The following is a 22,158-nucleotide window of genomic DNA, read 5'->3' as shown; positions in this document are numbered from 1 at the left end:
GTCAATTTTACGAGCATGAGAAGTGAAAACATTTTGAACAACGTGCGCTCCATAAATACAACCATACCCCGCTTTATTTTTACGATTACAAATTGTTCTAACCTCAAAAGTAGTGGTAATTAACTTTTTCTTCCGAAATATAGGGATATCTAATATTGCGGTACAATAATATGTAATAATAACAGGCCTTTATCAATCATCTGTGTCAGATGTTTTACGCAGCATCCTGGTTACGACACTTGCGTTCGTGGCTGTAAAGCCCTATACGAGAGAGGATCCCTCGGCCACACACGCGGCAGGTGTATGCTCCCCCAGGTGGGCGGGGGTTGGAGGCCTGCTCGTGGCGCCTCATGCGTTTTTCTTTTAATGAGGAAAACCAGGCATCGTCGTGCTTGGATTGACCATCGTGAATAGCACGACGCCACACGGGTCGGTCTTCGGCCAGTTTCTGCCATTGGTTGCCTGAGATGTTAAAGGCAACCATGTCACGTTTCGCGCAATCTTTAAAGCGCAGCATTGGCCGCCCGACCGGTCTTTTTGCGTCTGCAACCTCTCCTAGCAGAATTTGACGTGGCAAACGAGTCCGTTCCATTCGATACACATGCCCAAGCCACCTCTGTCGTCTCTTCTTCAGTGTGGCTGTGATACTATGGAGCTGTGCCTCGGTTAGAACAGACTCATTTGTCACGCGATCCCTCCATGTGATGCCAAGTATGCTCCGCAGACGATAATAATATGTAAACGATACTATAATTCAGTGCATATAGTTACTAAGATTTAATTTAGGAGGAAAAATGTTACCACTTCTGTGGATATAAAATTTCTAATCTGAAAAAAAAACCCACTAAATATCACAAACCGGCCTGGCCGGGGCGGGGCGGGTTATAGCCGGTCAAACAAGTTTGTCAGTAGAAAAAGGAGCGAAATTCTGATTTTCTATGGGATGATAACCATTCGCGCCTACATTTTACAGATTAGGTATAAATAAGTCACAAGATCAAGCTTACTGGAAACCTAATTAGGAAGCGACCAGCTCCATCTTCCTATACTTCTTCCTGAGCGTGGAGACGGGGTCCTTGAAGAGTATGGGGTCGAGCCGCAGCACGGAGCGCACTAGCGGCATGTAGCCCCAGGCCGCCGCGAACGTGTTCAGGCAGGACTGCCTCTGCACGAAGTGCTCCGGGTCGCTCCATGATGACCTGTGACTATTAGATAGTGAATATTATTGTGACAAGTAGATAGTGACGGCTAAAGTGGCCAAATACATTGTAACACATCTTTATTCTCCTATAAGGCCCAGCCATATAAATGATATAAATGAAAAATCAAAAATTTGCCACTGAAATTTTAACCTATAGTATAGGAAATAGAGTTGTTTTTACGTAGTTGGAAAATTAAACGAAACAAAGCAAAAGCGACTCTGTTTCGATTGAACAGAATTTGAATTTCATTTAACTGAAGAGGTACTATAGGTAGGACCTTGGGCCTTAGGAGGTTATTACTCTTATTACCATAGAAATGTCCCGATATGCATTGGCAACTTCGGCATGCTGACCGTACAATATGATAACAGGTAAGCAGCTTTGGAAGGATTGGTTTCGATAATATTTCTTTACGCAATTACTTTTGGTTGTTGTTATTACCAGCCATCACCCTAGTACCCTAGTAAAGAGTTGAATATATGTAAGGCGGTCACCTGTATCGGTAGTGCTTGTAGCGGCGGCGCTGCGCCAGCTTGAGCGGCGGGCGGCGCGTGTAGTGCGCCACGAGGCAGTTGAGCAGGATGTCCTCGCAGTTGCGCGCCTGGCGCACGGCCTGGCGCAGCGCGGGCGGCGCGGCGCTGTAGGCCGCCAGCCACGCGCGGTGCACCAGCGCGGCGCCCGGCAGCACCAGCGAGTACGCGCCGCCCCACTTGCTGCTGTAGCCCCATGCGTTCTGTGTACAGGTAACGACACGTTATCGTGCAGCCGAATTACAACTTTTTTTTAAAGCGATTAAAATCCGTTTACTAGACGTGGTTGCCTGTTATTCTAATTGAATGATAGCGCCGCGTCAGGAAAGATTGGGTTAAAAACCGGCAAACATTATAAAGCCTAAACCTCACCCTAGAAGTGTAAACGTGTAGCCCTAACTTATTATGGAATTCTTTTCACAGGCGCAAGCCGAAGTCGAGTCACGCAGCCGGAAGCAGTGCTGACTGGGTGAGAATGTCATCACCGTCGATACCGCCCACAGCGGCATTTGGACCAGGGACCGTATAACCGGTTTTATTAAATACCTGTATAAAAACTGTCAAACGAATACCGGTTAAAATGTTATACCTATATTCGCATTAGAGGTATTGCTGTCATTCCGTTTTTGTCTTTATCGCTATTTGTACACTAATTGACATAATGAAATACCGGTATTCATTAATACCTCAATAATAACAGGTATTCAGTATACCGGTAATGGTTTTCGTATTTAATACCGGTATTCATTGCACTTGATCAAAGAGTAACCAAAAACTTTGCGACAAGAGGTTAAAGTTGTTGTTAAGTCCTCATGCCAAAGACATATGTAACTTACTATCTATTCTTTTTGCTCATGCTTATATTGATCGCTGTACAAGCGAAAGATTTCATGATTTAACCACGAGCGTAGCAAGTGGTTCGAAATCTGTAAAATTGAGCGTTGCGACCGTTTCAAGGCACGAGGTTAATGAATGAATTAATGAAAATAATTAATCCCAGAAAACATTTCCATATGAAATATGAGCGCCGCGCCGCCAAAATTTTCGCGCCGCCGCCGCCGCCAAAATTCTGCGCTATCGGTGTGGCATCGGCGTGACCTTGTTAGATACTAGAGTCTGTCTAAGCTAACTTTGCACCGATTTGAACAGAACAAAGTGAGGGAGTGTTATTATAATATAAACGTCATATTTTCATAGAACTTTGACATTAACGATGATATTTACACACGTTGTCGTTGCAAATGCTATGCAGATTAGTTTGATCGGGAATTTATTGCTTTTATATAACGTGCTAACAAATTAGGTACCGATATTTTAAGAGATGGTACTTTATATAAAAACAATTAACTTTAAATAGAAATCAAGAAAACTTTTCATATCATATTTTTGTTTTATTTACCGAACAAAAATATAAATTAAAATTATATCTAAAAATAATTATTACGTGCATTTAACCACATAAAGAAAAAAATACATAGAGTGCTCACTCAGAAAAGTCTAATGCTCAACAACTTTCAGCGAATATTAAACAAAGATTAACTGGAACTTTATTTTCAACTCCTTCTGCTTTAATATAGTAGTAGTAGTAGTAAAACACTTTATTGTACAAAAATCAAAACAAAACAGGAAAAATAACATTCGTCATTAGTACAAAGGCGAACTTATGCCTTTAAGGGATCTCTTCCAGTTAACCTTTGAGCAATATTAGTTGTAAATAGTTGTTCAATACAATTTTTGAGACATTTTTGAAATTAATATTCTTTTTAGGGTTCCGTATTTCGTACCAATATCAAGTTGATATCAACTGCAAAAAAGTTTCTTGAAGGGGTTTTTATATGTAGGCTTTTAATATCGTACATTTAAGTCACATTCACTCATTGATTCATTCATACTATTTTTGCGATTACTAGGTGGTCTGTGCGAGCAGTGTGTGTAATCATTCACCTCTCCTGGCGATACGTACATATAATAACTATTATATTTGACTATAGTTACCCGCACTGCCTTCGCACGGATTACACAAAACCTTAACAAATTGTACACCTAAAGCTTCCTCAAAAATCTTTCTATTGATAGCTGAAATCCGCATGAAAATCAGTTGAGTAGGTTTTGATTTGAGTTCATCGTGAACATACATTCATATAGTTACAGACAGACGCGGCGGGGGACTTTGTTTTATAAAGTGTAGTGAATTAGTGATAGATTCAATTAACAGTAACCTCACAATATAAAGAGATGTTCATTATGCTGCTTATCTACAGTTAATGCCATGAAAAACTTTTTTCCTACCATAATTCAATAAATTAAATTAAATGAATTAAGGTTTGAATTCTCTTCGCATAAACCAAGTTTTCAAGGCTACGCCGCCGATCCGCCGCCACCGCCAACCAATTTTGACCGGCGAACCGCCGCCGGCTAAATGCCTATTGGGCGGCGCTAGACGTGCGCGCCGGTCGAAAAAAATTGGGTGGCGGCGCGCCAGAAAAAAATCCACGGCGGCGGCGTGGAATTTTTCAACTTTTCAATATTAAGACGTATAATGAAAAGCCATGCTTAACCCTTAAATCGACAAGGGAAAAAATCTCAAAAAACTGTGTTAGTATCATTTTTTTGGTGTTATTATCTTATTATGTGGTTGTTTATTGTAGAAAAATCATGAAAAAAATCTATTTATAATAGTTTCGAAAAAAACATAGGTATGTCAAATATGTTGGATGTTGCCAGTCGGTGTAAATAAAAAGATACGCCGCATAATGAAAAGACGTCTAGTATTTTGGACGTTGCCTAGTTAGTATACAGTACTTTATATGCATAAGGTTTTTTTTGTAAAATTCATATTTTTTTTAATAAATATAGAATAATTGCATTTTTAATTACAAATACACTTACTGATAATGTCAACTTATGTTATGAACTAAAGTAAAACCTATTATTTTTATATTTTTCCAAAAGCTTTATAGCTCGTAGGTGGTAAAATTTTACCAGTCATTGGCGTCATTTTATTAACATTAAATCAAAGTTAGCGGGGTATCGTAGGATGCAGCAACATCTGAGCAATGGTATACAACAATGCATGCAATTTTATCAATATTTTCGTAAGAAATTTCTCAAATGAAATCGGGTCTGTCTCTTGATGTCTTGATGAACGCACAGGAAAAAAAAAACCGTAATAATATTTTTTTATCTATTTGGTTCATTACGTTGCAATACGACAAGTAATGACTTTTTAAAAGGTTTTGAAACACCTAAAATCCCTCTGTTTAATTCATATTCATATTCATAAAAACTACCAGAAAACGTGATAATTTTACTCTTCGCATACTTGGCACAAGTGCCCTGTAATCGACAACGGTTAAAACACTGGACATTATACTTTGTAAATGTGTTTTACCCATAGGTACATGGTACATACAACACATTTTTATGTAAATCGTACTGCCACATAATAAATAGTTAGTATGGTGTTGGTGCGACATAAAATAGTAGAAATTAAATTATATGACCAAAAAATTTCCGTAAGTACGTAATTATTGCCATGTTTAAGTAAGTATTTTACGTCAAAAATGTGAGAGTTACGTAGGAAGTGGCGCCTATTTCAACTATTTCTTATCGGACTATAACCTATTACATATTTTAACGCTGCATAATACTGTCTTATAAAAAATATTCGGCGCGCATTTTAATCTACCGGCGGCGGCGGCGGCGCGCGGACTCCTTATGGCGGCGGCGCGCACGTCTAATCGGCGCTCATATATTTGAGATTATAAACTACATACGTAATAAAATACCATTAAATCAACAAAAAAAAAAACAATTAAATGAATCAAATGAACGCTATTAAATATTTATCATTCAAAATCATCACCTAACAGCTAATTTTACCAGCCAACATGAAAACGGGCATTCTAAGATCCGGATCTTAAGTATTTACAACTTTACAAGCGGGCCGGACAACGTCCTTGACGAGTAGCGAAGGAACGAATCGTGGTACTACTACAACCGGTATTGGCACTTACTTATTACCGGTAATAGCTTTAGGAGTAAACTATCAAATAGTGGTATTTGTTGTCAATTGGCTAAACCGATAACACTATTGAATACCGGTATTCGAATACCTCTATTCGGAGCTTAAGTGATATAAATACCCAAATTCAAATTACACCGGTTATACCTCAATAATAACCTGTAGTCAGAATACCGGTAACGGTCCCTGATTTGGACACTATTTAAATACTGGGAAGGTTCAAAATCGGCAAAATAATAGATTAACCTCTCCTATTCACACGCGGAATACGAAGTAAAAATTGTCTGCTAGACCGTCGGACTCTATTACAATACTGTGAAGGTTCAAAATGGGCAAACAACGCACCTTAGCCTCATCCCAGAAGTGAGAGCGCGCCGGGTAGCCGACGATGCGCTCCGGGAACTCCTTCCACACGCGGAAGGCGAAGTCCAGCTCCTCGGCCAGCAGCGGCGCGTCGCCGTCCAGCGAGAACACCGCCGCCGTCGGCACCGCCCATAGCGGCTGCCAGCGTGCCGACACACCCTCCCTAATGGACACAAGAAAATATTGCATTAGCCTCAGTTTCCTACGGATGTACACCTAAAGCGGTGAGTACTGTTACTATTGTTGCCAGTTAAAATTAAACCGACGATCCTCAGCAATGAGGGACCGATTGAAGAGAGAGAGTCGATTACACAAGTTACCATATTGACACGTACGTTGACATATTAAGGGGAGGGAGATTACAAGCGTCTACTGAGGGAGTCCAGTCCAGAGTCTGAATGGTTTCGTTCTCTTTTATTTACGGCGCGCACTAGCGATTTAGAGACGACACTTTAAGATAATAAAGAACTGTTTGAATGATTAGTTACCCAGGATAGTGAGTAGTAGCATCTATGACGAGCACGGGCAGAGCGTCGCGCGGGTCGCCGGCGGCGCGCGCCAGCGACTTCAGTGACGGCGCCGCGCGGTCGCTGTCCCACACTATTACCACCTGTTACACACAGTCACACACAGTCATAATATACTTATTTTTCTAATCAATAATCCTTTGATTCCAACGTTCCAACTAAAGTACCTACTTCACCTCAATACTGTAGAAACGGGACTAGTTTTATAGAACAAGCACGATTATGGGGATGTTAAACATGTTAGTATTTAATGACAGTACAATCTTAATTTCATGCGGGTCCAAAACGTTTGAGAGGAACTATGTCGTACTATTACGACCCTTTTCATTGGTAGTAAAATAAATTTATTAAGTTATAGTAGACAAGGAGCTATAATAGTACGCACTGTGTAGGCAGGTACGGACGGTATGTAAGTACTAGGTGTGTGGGTGTCGTATGTCGGTACATTACCTTCTCCGCGTGCTCGCTGGCCGCGATGCTGGCCAGCAGGCGGTGCAGCGCGGGCGACGTGGCCTGCACGTACAGCAGCGCGGTGAAAGACGTGCCCGGCGTGGGCGGCGGTGCGGCGTGCGGCACATCGGGCGCCTGTTTATTAGTAAAAATTTTATAATAAGGCAAAAAAGATGGTAAATGTAATCCGTCGAGTAGGTGCTCTCTCATGTAGAATTTAGGTATGTGCCTAGAGCGACGCATATAGATTACACGCCGGGCGAACGGGCGTGACTACAAGGAAGCTTCTCGCGTGAGTCACCAAAAGTAGCAGTCGTGCTGCTGTGGTACAGCAACGGCTGCGTCGCTGTAGGCTGCAGTGAGACTTGTGCAGTGTACCTGGAGCGGCTGGGGCGGGCGGGGCGCTAGGCGGGGCGGAGGCGGGTTGGGCGCGGCGCGCGGCAGCTGCGCGCGCGAGTCGCCGTACGTGGCCGGCGAGCCCAGCGCGCCCGGCCAGCTGTTCCACACCAGCGCCTCGCGCTGCCGCGACCTCCGCACCATCAGCACGCGCTCAAATATTATCTGACCGAATAGATCGAACTGATAATAATGTTGTAGCGGTACTATGAGTAAGTGAAAACGCGGCGCCGCTATGAAAACCATAGAGGAAATCACAGAAAACAAAATACTATAGAATATTAACGTGTAGGTGTTGGCGACAACGGTTTTCTTCGTAATTCAGGCTTATGTCGCTTCCTTAGTTTATTGTTTTCCGTGGAAGAAATAGTCGTAAATATTTTAATATTTCAAGATATAAATATTTCGTGCAATTTTATTTAGGTCAATAAAACACAAAGAACAGAAGCCTAAAGGGTCCATATTGGGTTGCATACAAGTTTAGGTCATAAAATTGCACAAAATATTTATATCTTGAAATATTAAAATATTTACGAGGGTCCATATTGGGTTGCATACAAGTTTAGGTCATATCTTTGATGCGCATAACAACTTGTGTCATAATCATCATTGCGCATACAAATGAAAAGTCATATTATATTGTGTCATACATTTTTAGCCATAATATTTGATAACATACTCAGCAGTTGTCATACATTTTTTGTGCATATAGGTTTTGATTATAATTAATCAAATGTCATACCAGCTAAAATCATATTTATCGATATTTATAAGGTTTTTACGTATAACGTTTTGTAGCATAATAATTTTCAACCATAATGGTTAACATAAATAATTTAAGAAACTAATTTTAGCCTATTTCTGCGTAGTTTGCCCTTCGGGCATCTAAAGCAACCTAACGAACCTAACCTACCTATTATGATTAGTTTCTTTTATGCCCACTAAATATATGACTTAATTTTTATGTCTATATTAATACTATGCACTGCAATACTTCGAACGAAAAACAATTATGGATATCAAGCAGATGACTTCAAATTTTATACGAATTAAATTAATGACTACAAAAATTACGACATAACTAATTTATGACAAAAACCCAGTTATGCTCAGGAATAATTCTGACTAAAGATTTTTATGACTTACAATTTTATACATAAAGTGTTATGACAATTAAAAATATGACATAAGTTGTTATGCGACCAGAGGGAGTCCCGAAGCCAAAAGAACAAATTGTCACGCAAAACAGCTCGGTCTGTGAACACATGCCGGCTAATATGCCTCAGACGAGGCACGTGTTCAAAGGCGTGAAGGCGTAAATTTCCTCGCGAGGATGTTCGTTCCACCCTGGTTCGTTATATTTGTTGTGGAACCCATCTGATAGGAATAATACTAATGCATAACGTAGGTTTTTTTATGAAGAAAACTTTTTAAAACTTCAACGATAATAATAAATTAATAAAAGAAGAGAAAATACCCAGGAAATACTTACTTCTATTGTTGTGAAGGCAATTTTTTCAATGGAGGAAAAATATTGTTCCCATAATAATTGAGTTTGCTGACGCATCGCGAGTATACGCTCGGGAGACACCGACCGCACCAGTTCGGGCACCTACCAGCAGAAATACACAAAACTATAAATTGCTATAAAATAAAATGTTATTGGAGTTCCTAGTTCCTACTACTTTTGTTATTTCTAGCTATCCATTCATCAAAAACCTAGGGTTGGCAATGCAATCATCCAACGTTTTAGTGAATGTTTTCATTTCCTTTTACCTGCAAAAGTAGGCGTTCGTCGGCCCAGATGACGGCGCGGCGCCAGTCGATGCGCTCGTCGAACGGCAACCGCCAGCCGTTGCTCAGCAGCACCGGCACGCAGCCCGCCGCCAGAGACTCCAGGAAGCGATACGAGCCCAGACGTCTCCCGCGAGCCACCAGGCAGAATGTGGAATTTGCCAACAGCTGCTCATAATCAAATCTGAAACATTCAGGGTTCAAAAATTCATTGTTTTAGGTAAATTTGAAGCTGGCAGTGCACATATTTAGTAAAGATGAAGTAGACAAACTTACTTATCATATTCTCGATTGTCTTCATCACATCGTTCATCCCTTAAATGTTTCCATGACTTTCCATGTCGGCAAGTTGTAACCAAAACCATGTTATTACCATCATGTAGATGCCACAAGGAATTTCTTGTTTCACTGCCTATTCCATGCACATAACGTTTGCCCTTAAATGCCAGTAAATGCCGTCTCGGTGCCGGGAAGGGATTAGCCGTGGCTGCAGCGGGCGCTCCACCATGTTCAGGATGTTCCTTATGGAATAATGGAAGAGAAATATCAAATCCTTCACGAAAGATTGACTCAGATGCGCTAGCGCGAGCTAGTATGGCTTCACCAGGCTCAAAGCCCAAAGCACTTTCTGAATAATCAGGCCAAGTGCCAGCATATAAGTTAAATATCAAGTGGTTACGACCATTATTCCAATATGGAAGCCTCGACAGGCGTGCCGCAACATCAGGAGCATGTTCTGGAGACAGTGGGTCAGCATCCAGTGTGTCCACGGCTGGCAAGAACAGACATGCTTCATTTGGATCCCTTGTTGCATACTGAGATTCTCTTATAACTGATAATACTTTACGATATGATGCACTAACAGGCCCATCAGTAGGGTAGACATAAATTTTAGGATCATTTCCACACTTAGTAAAATCAAAACAGGTTTCCATGCGACAAGGCCTTGGTGCAGAATGTGGTCTTCTCTGTTGTCTTGGAGGCATCTCTGACAGTTCATCTAATGTAGCATATGAGGGCAGCTGGTCCAAATAACTGCTTTGAGCTGCATCTGATTTTACATGTTGACTGCTGAAGTAGAAATATACTAAAAATGCACATGATATAACAAGTGTCATATATCGCTTCTTTGCCTGCATTTTATCAACCATAGCAAGCAATAGAGTTCAATTTAGGTTTCTAATATTCTGTTTACAAGGCATACTGATAAGATCATCCTCAAATTTCCATGAGACCTTATTGTTGCCAATTGTAATGCCTGCAAGAAAAACATTTTACTTATAGTGTGATTTTGCTGCTGCTGCTGAAGGTGGTGTAAAGTAGTAAGTTTAATAAAGGTATTATCTACCCTAATGCTGGCACAATCTTTTTTATCAAAAATTTCAAAATTAAAAGTAAGATGTGTTGTGGGTTAGTTTTTTACCCACAACACATCTTACTTTTCATCAAAGATAAATATTCAGGAAAACATAAGAAACACATTAGCAAATTAAAGAGTTCCTTGTTTTCACTTTTCACTCAAATGCAGGAAATAAACTACTTAAACTAGTAAATAAAAAAAATGGTATGTATACTGATGACATACTTAAGGAAGGAAAGAAAAAATCTTTACGTTTATAAGTTGTTAAACAGATTTTTATTTATGTATATTTTTTTAGATAGGGCAAATACCATAAGAAAACCCAGAACTTTACTGAAGGAGTGGAGTGAACGTTGACTTACATTTTTAATGAATTTCCGAATAACTATCTCTTTTCCATGTTCAATTTTAAAACATACACTTAGAGAACACTTCAAATAAACATTGCACTGATAAAAGTGATAAATAACCAGTAACGAAGTAGAAAAAAATATAATATTTATTTACTTATTTATTTCCCTTGATCGGCTTGATCCAAATTATTGATATGTCAAAATTGTCAAAGTAGCGCCTCTACACACCCTACGATAAATGAAAAAATCAGCTCGTGTGTGATGTGCCTTAATAATGTAGCGCAATATCATGCAATTTCTGGCACTGGCAACACTGAATGACGTGACAGGAAAAAAAGACGCCGGGTCGGTGATGGCGATTTTTCCGCAAGTTAACCAATTTAACCATTAAATTTTGTGTTACAAAACTGTGATAGCAAGTTTAATTTTGAAGATTTGGGATTCGTTATTCGGAATTTTTTTAAATAAATGTATGTATATTAAAACATTTGTTCTAACAATATCTGTCGCTATCCACACCTTAAGACTTCTTGCTTGACGCCATTTTATATCCATATCTCTGGAAAGGTAAATGATTGCTTCATGTCTCCCCTTTCATTATAAACAAGTATTAAACTACTACTACTTACCTTATCATTCAAGTAATTGTCTTAAAATTATCAATTACTTATTGAATAACGAACTGTATTCCGTCTGTTACCTTACATAGTAGACAGAAAACGTGTCACCATCTAATGTTATAAAGTAATTATTTATTATTGGGCAGATGTCATCTCGAGGTCGCGGATACGGTGGATACAATGGGCGGGGCAGCTACAGTGGCCGTGCGAGCAGCGGATACCGTGGCTCTTACCGCGGCAGTGGTGGCCGTGGCTCGTACGAGGGTCGCGGCGGACGTGGCGGCAGCTACTCCTATAATAATGATTCCCGATACAGCAGCAGCGGTGGCAATAGATATGCCCCAAGCAGGGATAGGATTGAAGATTCCTATAAAAAGTCGTATAGATCTGTAAGTTCTTTATTGTCAGTTGTATATTTCAGTTGAACTTCCTTTATGATTTAAGGAACTCCAGTAGGATTTACTTATATGAGCCAAAAGGTCAAATCCACAAAGAGCAGAGTTTGCCAAGAATTCAAATGCCACATAGAGGATTCCATTGTATAATATAAATTTGATGTTTATATGTTTATTTCCACTCTAGACCAATGTTTTTCAAACTTTTTCATGACGCCACTCCCTTAGTACAAACATAATGTTTCCCTGTATTGTTTTAAGGCCTGGCAGAGGCTTCGCGACCCACAGTATGAAAAACATTGCTCTAGACAAAAATTGTTTATTTTACAGGGTCCTCTTTAAAATAATTATATATTTATTGTTGGTGGCTGAAAACAAATATTTACATTTTGATATTTTAACTTCTTAGTACAGTTCACAGCAGCACCCTTACTTTTAAACATTATTCACAGGAGTCAACTGGTTATTCCAATCGGGATTATGGTGGCCGATCTGGATCACCTGAACGGAAAAGGATAAGAATGGAGGTTTGTATACATTATAGTTAATGAACATTGAATTGAAAAGGTAGCAATCTTATATTGATGACTTAAAAAAATAATATATGAATGAGGAGCAGACCAAAATGTTTAAACCATGGATGTCAAACTATAATGGAGAATTTGATAAGAGTTTCAGGCAATAGAGAATACAATGAAATTGAGTATCTGATGCATTATAGTATGATGTTAACATATTGATTAGCACTAAGCCATGAATGAAGTCAGAAAGTGATATTGGCTTGATTTTTGCCTAGTAATTTACTCTAGACAGTTTTTACTTGGATATAATCTAACAATTGCATACAATTACAGAATAAGCAGATGAGAATGTCAAAAATTACTGAAGGAGATATAGTTTTGACTAATTATTTACCCACTTGTAAGAGAATGAACTGATGAGGACTGTTACACATGCTATAGGCAATATCTTCAACACAATCCAATTAAAATGTACAATATTTCAGCACATTTGAGAATGCTGTTGTGAGTTGGAGCTTATCCAGCAAATGATGCAGGAAATTTACTTGTTTCAACAATTGAACCATTTTGTGGTCACATCTTCCAAATCTGCCTATCTTGCTGTCAAACATCTACCCATGATTTGAAGGGATGGAAAAATACACCGCATATCCCGTTTTGCCATATAGAGCAATACAAGTCCAATGACACTGATATTTGAGATGCAAGCTAGCCCGTCGAGCGCTGACAGTCGACACCATGAGCCGCCAAACACTCCACGGGCTAGTGGCAGCGTACAGGGTAACCCATTCAATGCTTCATTCCCAGAAATTTACTGTAGAGAAAACAAAACAGGCGAAATGCTTTATGGCAAAAGATAAAAATATATATCTCATTCTTGTGCCTTAATTTAATACCATTTGGTTTTGTAAGACGTGTGGCGAAAATAGAGAGAATTGTGTACAGGGGTCCAGCGATAGACGTAGCCACGAAGGCGGCGGACACTATGGCGGGTCTTACAGCGGTAGACAAGAGATGTACAGCGAACGGCGCACGTTCAGTGGCGAGGACAGGAGGCGCTCGCCCAGCCGAGAGTACCGCAAGGCGAGCGCGATGGGCCCGCCGCGCGAGCCGATGCGCTCGGCGCCGCGCATGCGCGCCACGCGCCGCGCCTTCCGCGGCCGCACGCTGCGCTCGCGCGCCTCCTACCGCGGCGCCCCGCGCTCGCGCCCCTCCTATAGGCGATTCGAAACCAGACCGCTGGGTTACACCCGAGCGTTCAGATCTATCAAGGGCCGAAGGTAATATGATCCCCCGACTATGTTTTCGTTATTTTTGGTTTACCCGAACTATCTTTATATTATTTGTTGGAATAAAAAACTGACAGAGACATGCCCCGATAGATGCGTGGGCCGTTGTGAATTTATGGATGTGATGTGTTGAAGAAAACCTTCCACAGATTGGGAATGAACATGGTATCTATGAGGCCCATGTATACCTAGGTTTACAGGATTAAGAACTTAGATATACTAAGAGGATTATGAGATGTTACTGCAAAAAAGATGTCATCAAGGTAACTCCAAAATACTGGTATAAAAAGCAAAGACAAGCCTGCTTGTAGTATTATACAATATAATAAAATAATATAATGCATAAAATAATACTTATAGTACTTTTGTGATTATGGTTATTACATCAAATTACACTTTAACAGCTCTGTCAAGTCCAAGGAAGATGAGGCCTCGTCAACCGAGGAAGACTGGGATGCTGATGACAAGGATGAAGCCATTGAGGACAAAAAGGAATCCAAGATCAAGTCACCTAAGGTCGGTACATATTTACTACATCTTACTCTTGGTACTCTATTTAGTTACTTATTGTATGGCTTTAGGCAGGAAAATAACTATTTATTTGTATCTTTTCGTTAACAACATCGATTTAATGAAATATTTAGGTATATTTCATTAAATCGATGTTGTTAACGTTACTTGATTTTAAATTATAGGCAGAAGACGACGTGGACGGGTCTGACGGGGAAGCGGGCGAGGCGGGTGACGACGGGGACACGGACAAGGAGCCCGACCTGCCCGAGGTGGAGCCGCGCAAACGTCCGTATGTGCACCTGCTCTGTGTGCACTGCAAGGACAAATCTGCCACTTTCGGTGTAAGTACACAATATATTCTTAACAGTTAGGCCAGCCTTAATGTTCGTTTTTGTGACTTGAGTGTTTTAACTACTAATCAGTAGCTTAAAATAATAAGGCAATTACTTGGACATACACACAATAGCAATTAGTCACAAGACTATTAGAAATAGCTTTAAACCTGTAATAAAGCATCTTGCAAATGTAACAATGCATTAGTTCAGTCCAAGTTCGTAATAATTAGACCACTAGACATTGATATGATTCATGCAACTGAGGAGTTGCAGCGGCAATTAAAATGAAGTGTTTACAAAGTGCAGTAATTCCATAGGGATACGCCAAGCACCTGATGTCGAGCAAGCACCGCGCGGCCATGAGCGCGGTGGCGCGGCGCCACAAGATGCAGCTGCTGCGCATGCGCGTGGCGCAGCGCGAGGCGCAGCGCTCGCTGGAGGCCACGGCCGGCGCCGACCTGGCCGCGCACACCACGTTCTGCCTCGTGTGCCGCCTCAACCACCGCACCACGCGCCTGGCGCACAACCAGAGCGACACGCACCGCGCCATGAAGCGCTTCCTCATGCCCTTCTGCCGCGTCTGCCGCCTCTCCTTCCGCTCGCCCATGATCTACGAGCACCACATCTGCTCCCTAGACCATCTCAAGGTGACGCTTCCATATCCATCTGACCTTCCGACCCAAAGGAAAGACTAGGCTTGATTATGATTAGTATTCTGTTTTTATTTTCTTTAACTGCAACTGGTAAATATAATTATTTCATGCAGTTCCAAGTTCCAAGAAATCAATTGGTTTCGAAGTCACACGCTTTACAGCTTTACTCTGGTAGTAAAGCTCACTAAATTGCAATTCATTTCTTTCCATGTATAAGCCATTTCTTGAGCATGTGCCGTCTTGACTTGGAATTTCTCATACTGATATCATTGATAAATATTGTTATTTTGTACAGAAAAAGGCGAACCGAACTATTCGCCGCGCCAGCCCAAAGGAAGCTCAGGAAGGCAGTGGCGACGAAGGCATGGATGTTGATTTGGATAACTTTATGACTCTCGACTCTGTGGGTGATGTTGATGGTTAGTAACATAATATATATAAAAAAGTATTAAATTCGGTGTAATTTTCCGTATTAATTAATTTTAACCATTCTCAGAGGTGGAAGATGAGGACTCTGGCACTGAGAAGAAAGATAGTGAGGCTCCCAAGAAACCCAAGGTGGAGATTAACATTGGCAGTGACCACATTAAGAAGTTGGAGGTGTGTATTAACTAACATTTCATGTTCCTCCTATTTCATTCTACAAATCTGTACCAAGTTACTAGCTAACATATGGTAACTAATCATGCATTCGCTCATTTTCACCAAACCGTGAAAACTGTTTGTCACTGTCTAAATTTGATTATACGGGGAGTATGCAGAGTTAGGGCCAGGTTCCACTGGTGCGTGACGTCGCGTCGTCGTAACGCATTTAATGTGTTTGTGTTGCAAATTAAAACGACGCAGCGTTGACTCTGCGACGACCGTGGGGCTGCTCTCTTACATTGACAGTCCTTCTACTCTTGTTGGTGCAACTGGCTCTTAATCCGTACAGTCTTTGCACACAGTATACCAAACGTTTACGTGGAAATACAGCACCTCTTTATAGATGCCTTAGCATCTAATATATTATTAATATACATGGGTGACGTAGGTGTGGTGGTGCGAGCTGTGCCGCGTGTACCTGCCGCGCACGGAGCCGGGCGGCGCGGAGGAGGCGGAGACGCTGCGCCGGCACTGCCGCCTGCGCAACCACCTCGGCCGCTACGTGCAGCACCGCGACACGCGCACGCTGCGCAAGCACGCCGAGCGCATCCACCGCCAGCTGCACCAGCAGCGAGGTAACTACTCGACGCGACGACTACCCGAGGACCACGACACGCACGCACGCTCGACGCTCACGCCCACGCTGACCGCCTTACACCATGTTTTAACCAATGTCAGTGTTGAGCATTCACGACGTTCCGTGGCCTTCGGGGTTAGTGCAATATACCAGAGGCTCTACTGAACTGCCTAAGGGCTCATACGCACTTGCTGCAACTGCGACACGTGGTGTGCCGCCGCAATAACTAATCGCAAGAGCGTAGCGTTTTAAATTTTTACCTTTTGGCCGCCAGACTAAGAATATAATATATATTATATTTTGGTGGAGAAACGTATCGGCATTAAAATTAGACGACCTGAGGCCGATTGCATAATAACTTGTAACGAATTATATTAGCGAAAGTCTCTTTCCAATTCCTTTGATTAGAAAGAGACTCGCTAATATTATTAGTTACAGTTATTATGTAATCGGCCCCTGGTGGCGTAGTCACGGCATTTCGATGTCGTGCCTTAACGACGGTGGTGGTCAAAGGTTTAAGAATAACGAAATAGAATCTTTTAATTTCAGGGCCCTATTGCATAACAATTTGTAACTAGTAATATAGCTCTTCTTCAAATTTACTTCAGTATAAAGAGAGTACTGCTATTATTACTGCCTAGTTACAAAATGTTGTGCCTCTGGTTTGTTGTTTTTAATTTTATTACTTACTGTTTGGCGCACTAACTAGCTTTCAATGTGTGTAATGAATGATCTTAGAGCATTTAGTAAGTGGAAGCGTCATGGCTGACATTTTCTGTACGAAACAGTCTGTCTATTTTTGCGGGGGAGGGGACGTCAATCAAATGTATTGCTATTTCTACGTGATTTGTACGTAACATACAAATAGCCATGTCAGTCCATACAAAAGTTTTCACAATTATGCAAGTTTTTCAGCATATGGGTAAGCTTCTTAAAGGCGAGTCCAGTTATTAAATGCTCTAAGGTAATGATATAGTTGGAATAAACGATATCTGTTATATTAGCTGAGGAAAACAAAGAGGCCAATGAAGATGATGCTGCTGAGAAAATCAAAATTGAGAAAACTGAACCTGCTGAAGAAAAGAAGAAGATAGAAAATGGCGAGTCTGTTAATGCTACAGGTACTATTTCTTAATATTACAAACCTTTATTAAAAACAAGTATTTACGGTAGAAGCTTGATTTTCCGAACGCTCACTTAGTTTATCCGTACTTTATTTAGGTGTTTTATTCTATTCGAATAATTATTTAGATATTCATGGTATGGAAGAACTATACACTTATTTTTATTTCATTTTTTTAAGGAGAAGACAAACTGTGGGCGGATGTGGATAAAGACATTGGTGATTTGTTGCGCGAAGTGCGTCCCACAAACGAGGGCAGCGACGACGACGAAGATCTTGGGAGGTAGATTAGTTTCCGATCATTATCTTTTAACCAACGGGTTTTACGTATAAAATACCGCACAATTGAAACACAGGCAATTATCATAGAAGTACGAAAGAACCGGTAAATTTTGACAATCTATTCACAACCATACATATGGATCCTACATTATCTTTTTCAGCTGTAGAAGGACATTTCCACTTAACTGTGCACTTTTAACGGCCGGTTAGCAATCGTTACAAAACTGACAATGTCAAATCCCATACATTTTGTCAGGAATGTAACGGTTAGACGTTACTGAAACACGACTTAAGTCGCGATTTAAAGTGCAAGTTAAAATGAAAATGCCCAGCTAAATACCTGCCACAATTTGTTTACTAACTTGTTTGCATCTATAATAACAAGGTTGACTGTGTTACAAAAAAATGCAGTTACATTGTTAACTGGCCTTAGTTATAAACACCTTTGACAACTGTGACTGATTAATCCGTCTTTGGCGTTGGACCTGCGGTGCGGATATATCGATCATTGGCGTCCAAAAGGTTAATTTAATGCTAAGCCGATTTCACTGTCAATAATCATAATTTAAGTATTTTAATTTTGATTTTAAATTATTTGATAAACAGGTATGACAAATTCAGGAAGAGTGATAAGAAAGACAAAGCTGATGGCGAAGAAACAGAGACCACTGTGGCAGAGAGTCTTGAGAAACCTAATAATGAGGTTACTACCCCAGCCTAACTTCATTTTGTTTGCACAAACTATTCTCCTATGTATATATACATGAATTCAAAACAATTAGTTATAAGTGACGAGATGACAAGCATTCCGAATTCCCTTGTCATTTACTGTTCAACAGTGAACCCTAAAAGGCACTGTATATTATATTATTCAAGTTAGAATTATTCTAACTGTAAAGCTATTGCAGTCTGCTTTGATTAGAATTAAGTACTATTTTAGTTCTTAGTATTGTCTAAGCTAGAATGTAGGTTTTAGTATAGTACTAAAATTAGATTTTTTTTTGTTATTTACACATGTCTATCAATTTATACAGCGATTGTAAAAAGTTGTAATTTCCCATTTTGTTACTATTTTAATAACCCTTGAAATATTTACGTTATATACCTATTACTGAAGAAATTGGTAACACAATTAGAAATTATTTGAAAAAAACAAGTGGTCTAGTTCGAAATGCTTATAACTTGAGACCTATACCTATATTAATGTAACTGGATTATTGTATGTTATTGTGAAATAAATGTATTCAGACTTACTACGCATTTTATTTATCAACCTGTCTATTTATTTTCATCACACAAGCTCGTAAAGGCTTACTTACTCTGCATTCCATAGCAGTATAACTAGTACAAAATTGATATAGCCTAGGGATTTGTGCAGCAACATTTTAATCAGAAGTATAAGTAGTTTCAGTTATTGAGGAAAAACGTTAGAATACGTGCGATCGTCTTGGGTCGTCCCATTCGTTTTTCGTCAAGTTCTTAAATTAGTCCTATTCTGCTTTCGTCACTCATTCTACATTCGTCACAATCGTCGGTGGCTTTCAATGTAGAATGAGTGACGAAAGCAGAATAGGACCCAAGACGATACCGTCAAATCTTCCGTCGCAAGTATCGCACGGTACGCCGTATTTTTATTCCTTTATAATTTGCTGGGTTTACGCGCCCTCTTAAGCGAAATTGTACTTTACGGAGTCCCCGGCAAGACTTTCCGGTGACGTCCACAGCAGTCTGTGGCGGTCAAAAGGTTAACCTTTCTTATGCTCCTGTCAAGAATTGGCCATTTAAATAGCAATCATGACAACTTAATTTTTAAGTTGGAATACATATTATAGAGCAAATCTGCTCCTAAGCATAGTCATACCAAAGGCACAGGCCGGGCACTTGCGAACGGGGCCCGATGACTAAGGGTCGTGATACTCGTGATCCGATGGCCGGGCCTAATATACTTACTATATTACTATACTCTTTGGGTCGGGCTGAGTTTTTAGTTTGACCACAGAATAACTAATAGTACTATCGTACAGAAAATTCACTCCTTCACAAAAGTCACATTTAGGTATAAAATTATACCTATACTCGCCGCCTGCACGCAAAATTGAAACTTATATACCTACGTAACCGCGCACGAACCGTGAATCTTCCTTGCGCGCCGCAGTTTTATGACCGAGCTGTGAGTGTCGGCACAGGGTTGAAACTTGACGAGTTTTTGTACCTATACCTACCGATTTATTATTTTTAAGATAAATATGGAGGAATTACAAAAGTTGATTCTGTAAACATAATTTTTTTATCCAGAGGTAGTATGTCTGATTCTCACGGCAGTAGGTATGCCACAGCCGTATTCATTTCAAAATATGTCGGTCAATTCCTAATATTCTTTCTGGGCAACCAATAATCATATTAAATTGGTCTAAAGCGCTTTAGTTTTATGCAAACAAAACGAATCAATAAGTTATCGAATTTGATTAAGTACTTAGTATTTATGTTATGTTTTAAAGTTTAAATTCACCTTTCAATATCGTATGTTATTTCTGCTTCCTTGCTCTTCCGTTTATTCAGACATCCGTAAACAGAACAATATGTTTTTCACTTCTCATGCTCAAAAAGTGCACCTTTATGTCGTGCGTAGACGACATAAAATCGCATTTTATGCTCTAGAGCATAAAGTAAAATCATCTATTACGACCCTTATTGACTTAGCAATAAAGTCCAAATTCTGCCATACAAACTGCCAGCCCTGCCGGCGCGCCCCCGACCGGCGCTCTCCCGATCGGCGTGCCCCGCGCCTCCGACCGGCCCAAGAACAATTTTCTTTAGTCTTGAATAAATACGTTAAAATAACCTAAAATATTTGATTTTTTGTATATTTTCCTCGCAATCGAAGTGAAAAGCAGAGTGTACAACAAGGGCATAAATGTCCATTTTTACCCTCGTCTACTATTTTGGTCTTCGTTTCGCTCAGACCAAAAAATTGCCTCGGGTAAGAATAGGTCACTTTATGCCCTTGTTGTACAATCTACTATTTCACTTCTCATGCTCAAAAAGTGCACCTTTATGTCGTGCGTAGACGACATAAAATCGCATATTATGCTCTAGAGCATAAAGTAAAATCATCTACACTCGCGTGCAAAAGTATTGCATCACTTTGCATTTTTTCGTCCGCACCTAATATCTTTGTAATTCTATACCCGATTCTGAAAAATTTGGTATCAACTGAAAGCTTATAATGTAACGCATTAGAAAAATGGTAAATTCAGTGAAATTTCGAATCTGAAGACTAAAAAAAATCAGGAAACTGAAAGTAGTCGCATAATGCTCCAAAAATAAATCAGGAAACTTAAGAATAAAAGTCATTTTTTAAACACAATATCGATTATTATTATTAAATCAATACTTGGTATTGCCACCCACAGCCTTCCTTTCACAAACCAAGTGGTTTTTCATAGACCTAATGATTTTTTTAATGTGATGATGAAAAATAGCGTCCCACTCCTCCAGCAAGGCTCCCTTCAGCTCCTCAACATTGACCGGGGCAGGATTCCGCTTCCGAACCCTCCTTTTTAGGTAGTCCCACACGTGTTCAATGGGGTTAAGGTCCAGGCTCATCGCTGGCCAGTCTATGGTGTCGATGCCCACTTCGAGAAGGTAGGCTGCGGTAGCCCTAGCGGTATGACACGGGACATTATCCTGCATTAGGATGAACCCCTCATCAAAAATACCGGCATAAGGAACAACATGTTCCTCCAGGATATCAGTGATGTACTTGGCAGCGGTCAATCCACTGTCACGGCCACCGCCAGGCACGAAAATCAGCTTTGTCCGCCCGTCGTAGGAAATGCCGCCCCAGAACATTACGGATCCACCGCCATAGGCGACCCTTTCGGAGAAGTAACTTTGAGCGAACTGTTCTTCTGGCCTTCTGTAGACTCTTCCTTTTTGGTCACATCCATTCAAGCACATTCTGCACTCTTTCTAGAAGAGAACTGGGGTTCATTGCTCAATGGTCCAGTCCTTGTGATTTTCAGCAAACTCACTTTAGGCTTTACGATGTCGCGCCAGCAATCTGGGCCCCGCTACGGGCCTCCTGGGTGTCAAGTTCGCTTTCTTAAGTCTTCTTCTTATTGTCCACTCACTGGCAGCCACTCCTCGTACCTCAAGCAGACGCTGCTGGATAGCAATGCTTGTCTGGTGTCGATCTCGGAGAGA

At 40.5% G+C, this 22,158-nt stretch overlaps 2 protein-coding genes across 3 annotated transcripts; one reads left to right on the top strand and one right to left on the bottom strand.

The window, feature by feature from the left end:
• Positions 1-891: 891 nt before the first annotated feature.
• On the bottom strand, positions 892-11,169 carry LOC134789901 (exostosin-1). Of its 2 annotated transcripts, XM_063760583.1 has the most exons (11): positions 11,009-11,169; positions 10,482-10,544; positions 9,563-10,357; positions 9,269-9,470; positions 8,985-9,104; positions 7,475-7,657; positions 7,097-7,231; positions 6,608-6,729; positions 6,102-6,282; positions 1,697-1,935; positions 892-1,199 (listed from the first exon to the last, which is right to left on the bottom strand). In XM_063760583.1, exons 3-11 carry the CDS (start codon positions 10,270-10,272, stop codon positions 1,019-1,021), a joined length of 2,073 nt encoding a protein of 690 aa, XP_063616653.1. In that variant the 5' UTR covers positions 10,273-10,357; positions 10,482-10,544; positions 11,009-11,169; the 3' UTR covers positions 892-1,018. The 2 variants fall into 2 exon arrangements, with proteins under 2 accessions (XP_063616653.1, XP_063616652.1); XM_063760582.1 differs by lacking the exons at positions 10,482-10,544; positions 11,009-11,169 and having other exon boundaries at positions 911-1,199; positions 9,563-10,474.
• A 596-nt stretch (positions 11,170-11,765) lies between these two features.
• Positions 11,766-18,716, top strand: LOC134789900 (zinc finger protein on ecdysone puffs-like). Its single transcript, XM_063760580.1, has 12 exons — positions 11,766-12,008; positions 12,467-12,541; positions 13,481-13,815; positions 14,229-14,340; positions 14,520-14,678; positions 14,990-15,319; positions 15,621-15,744; positions 15,822-15,925; positions 16,359-16,545; positions 17,552-17,668; positions 17,851-17,953; positions 18,559-18,716. The coding sequence occupies exons 1-12, from the start codon at positions 11,766-11,768 to the stop codon at positions 18,671-18,673; spliced, it is 2,004 nt and encodes a 667-aa protein (XP_063616650.1). The 3' UTR covers positions 18,674-18,716.
• Positions 18,717-22,158: the final 3,442 nt, after the last annotated feature.

Source organism: Cydia splendana, chromosome 4 (assembly GCF_910591565.1).
Source record: "Cydia splendana chromosome 4, ilCydSple1.2, whole genome shotgun sequence".
Taxonomy (NCBI): Eukaryota; Metazoa; Arthropoda; class Insecta; order Lepidoptera; family Tortricidae; genus Cydia; species Cydia splendana.
This window is presented reverse-complemented; position numbering and strand designations above follow the sequence as displayed.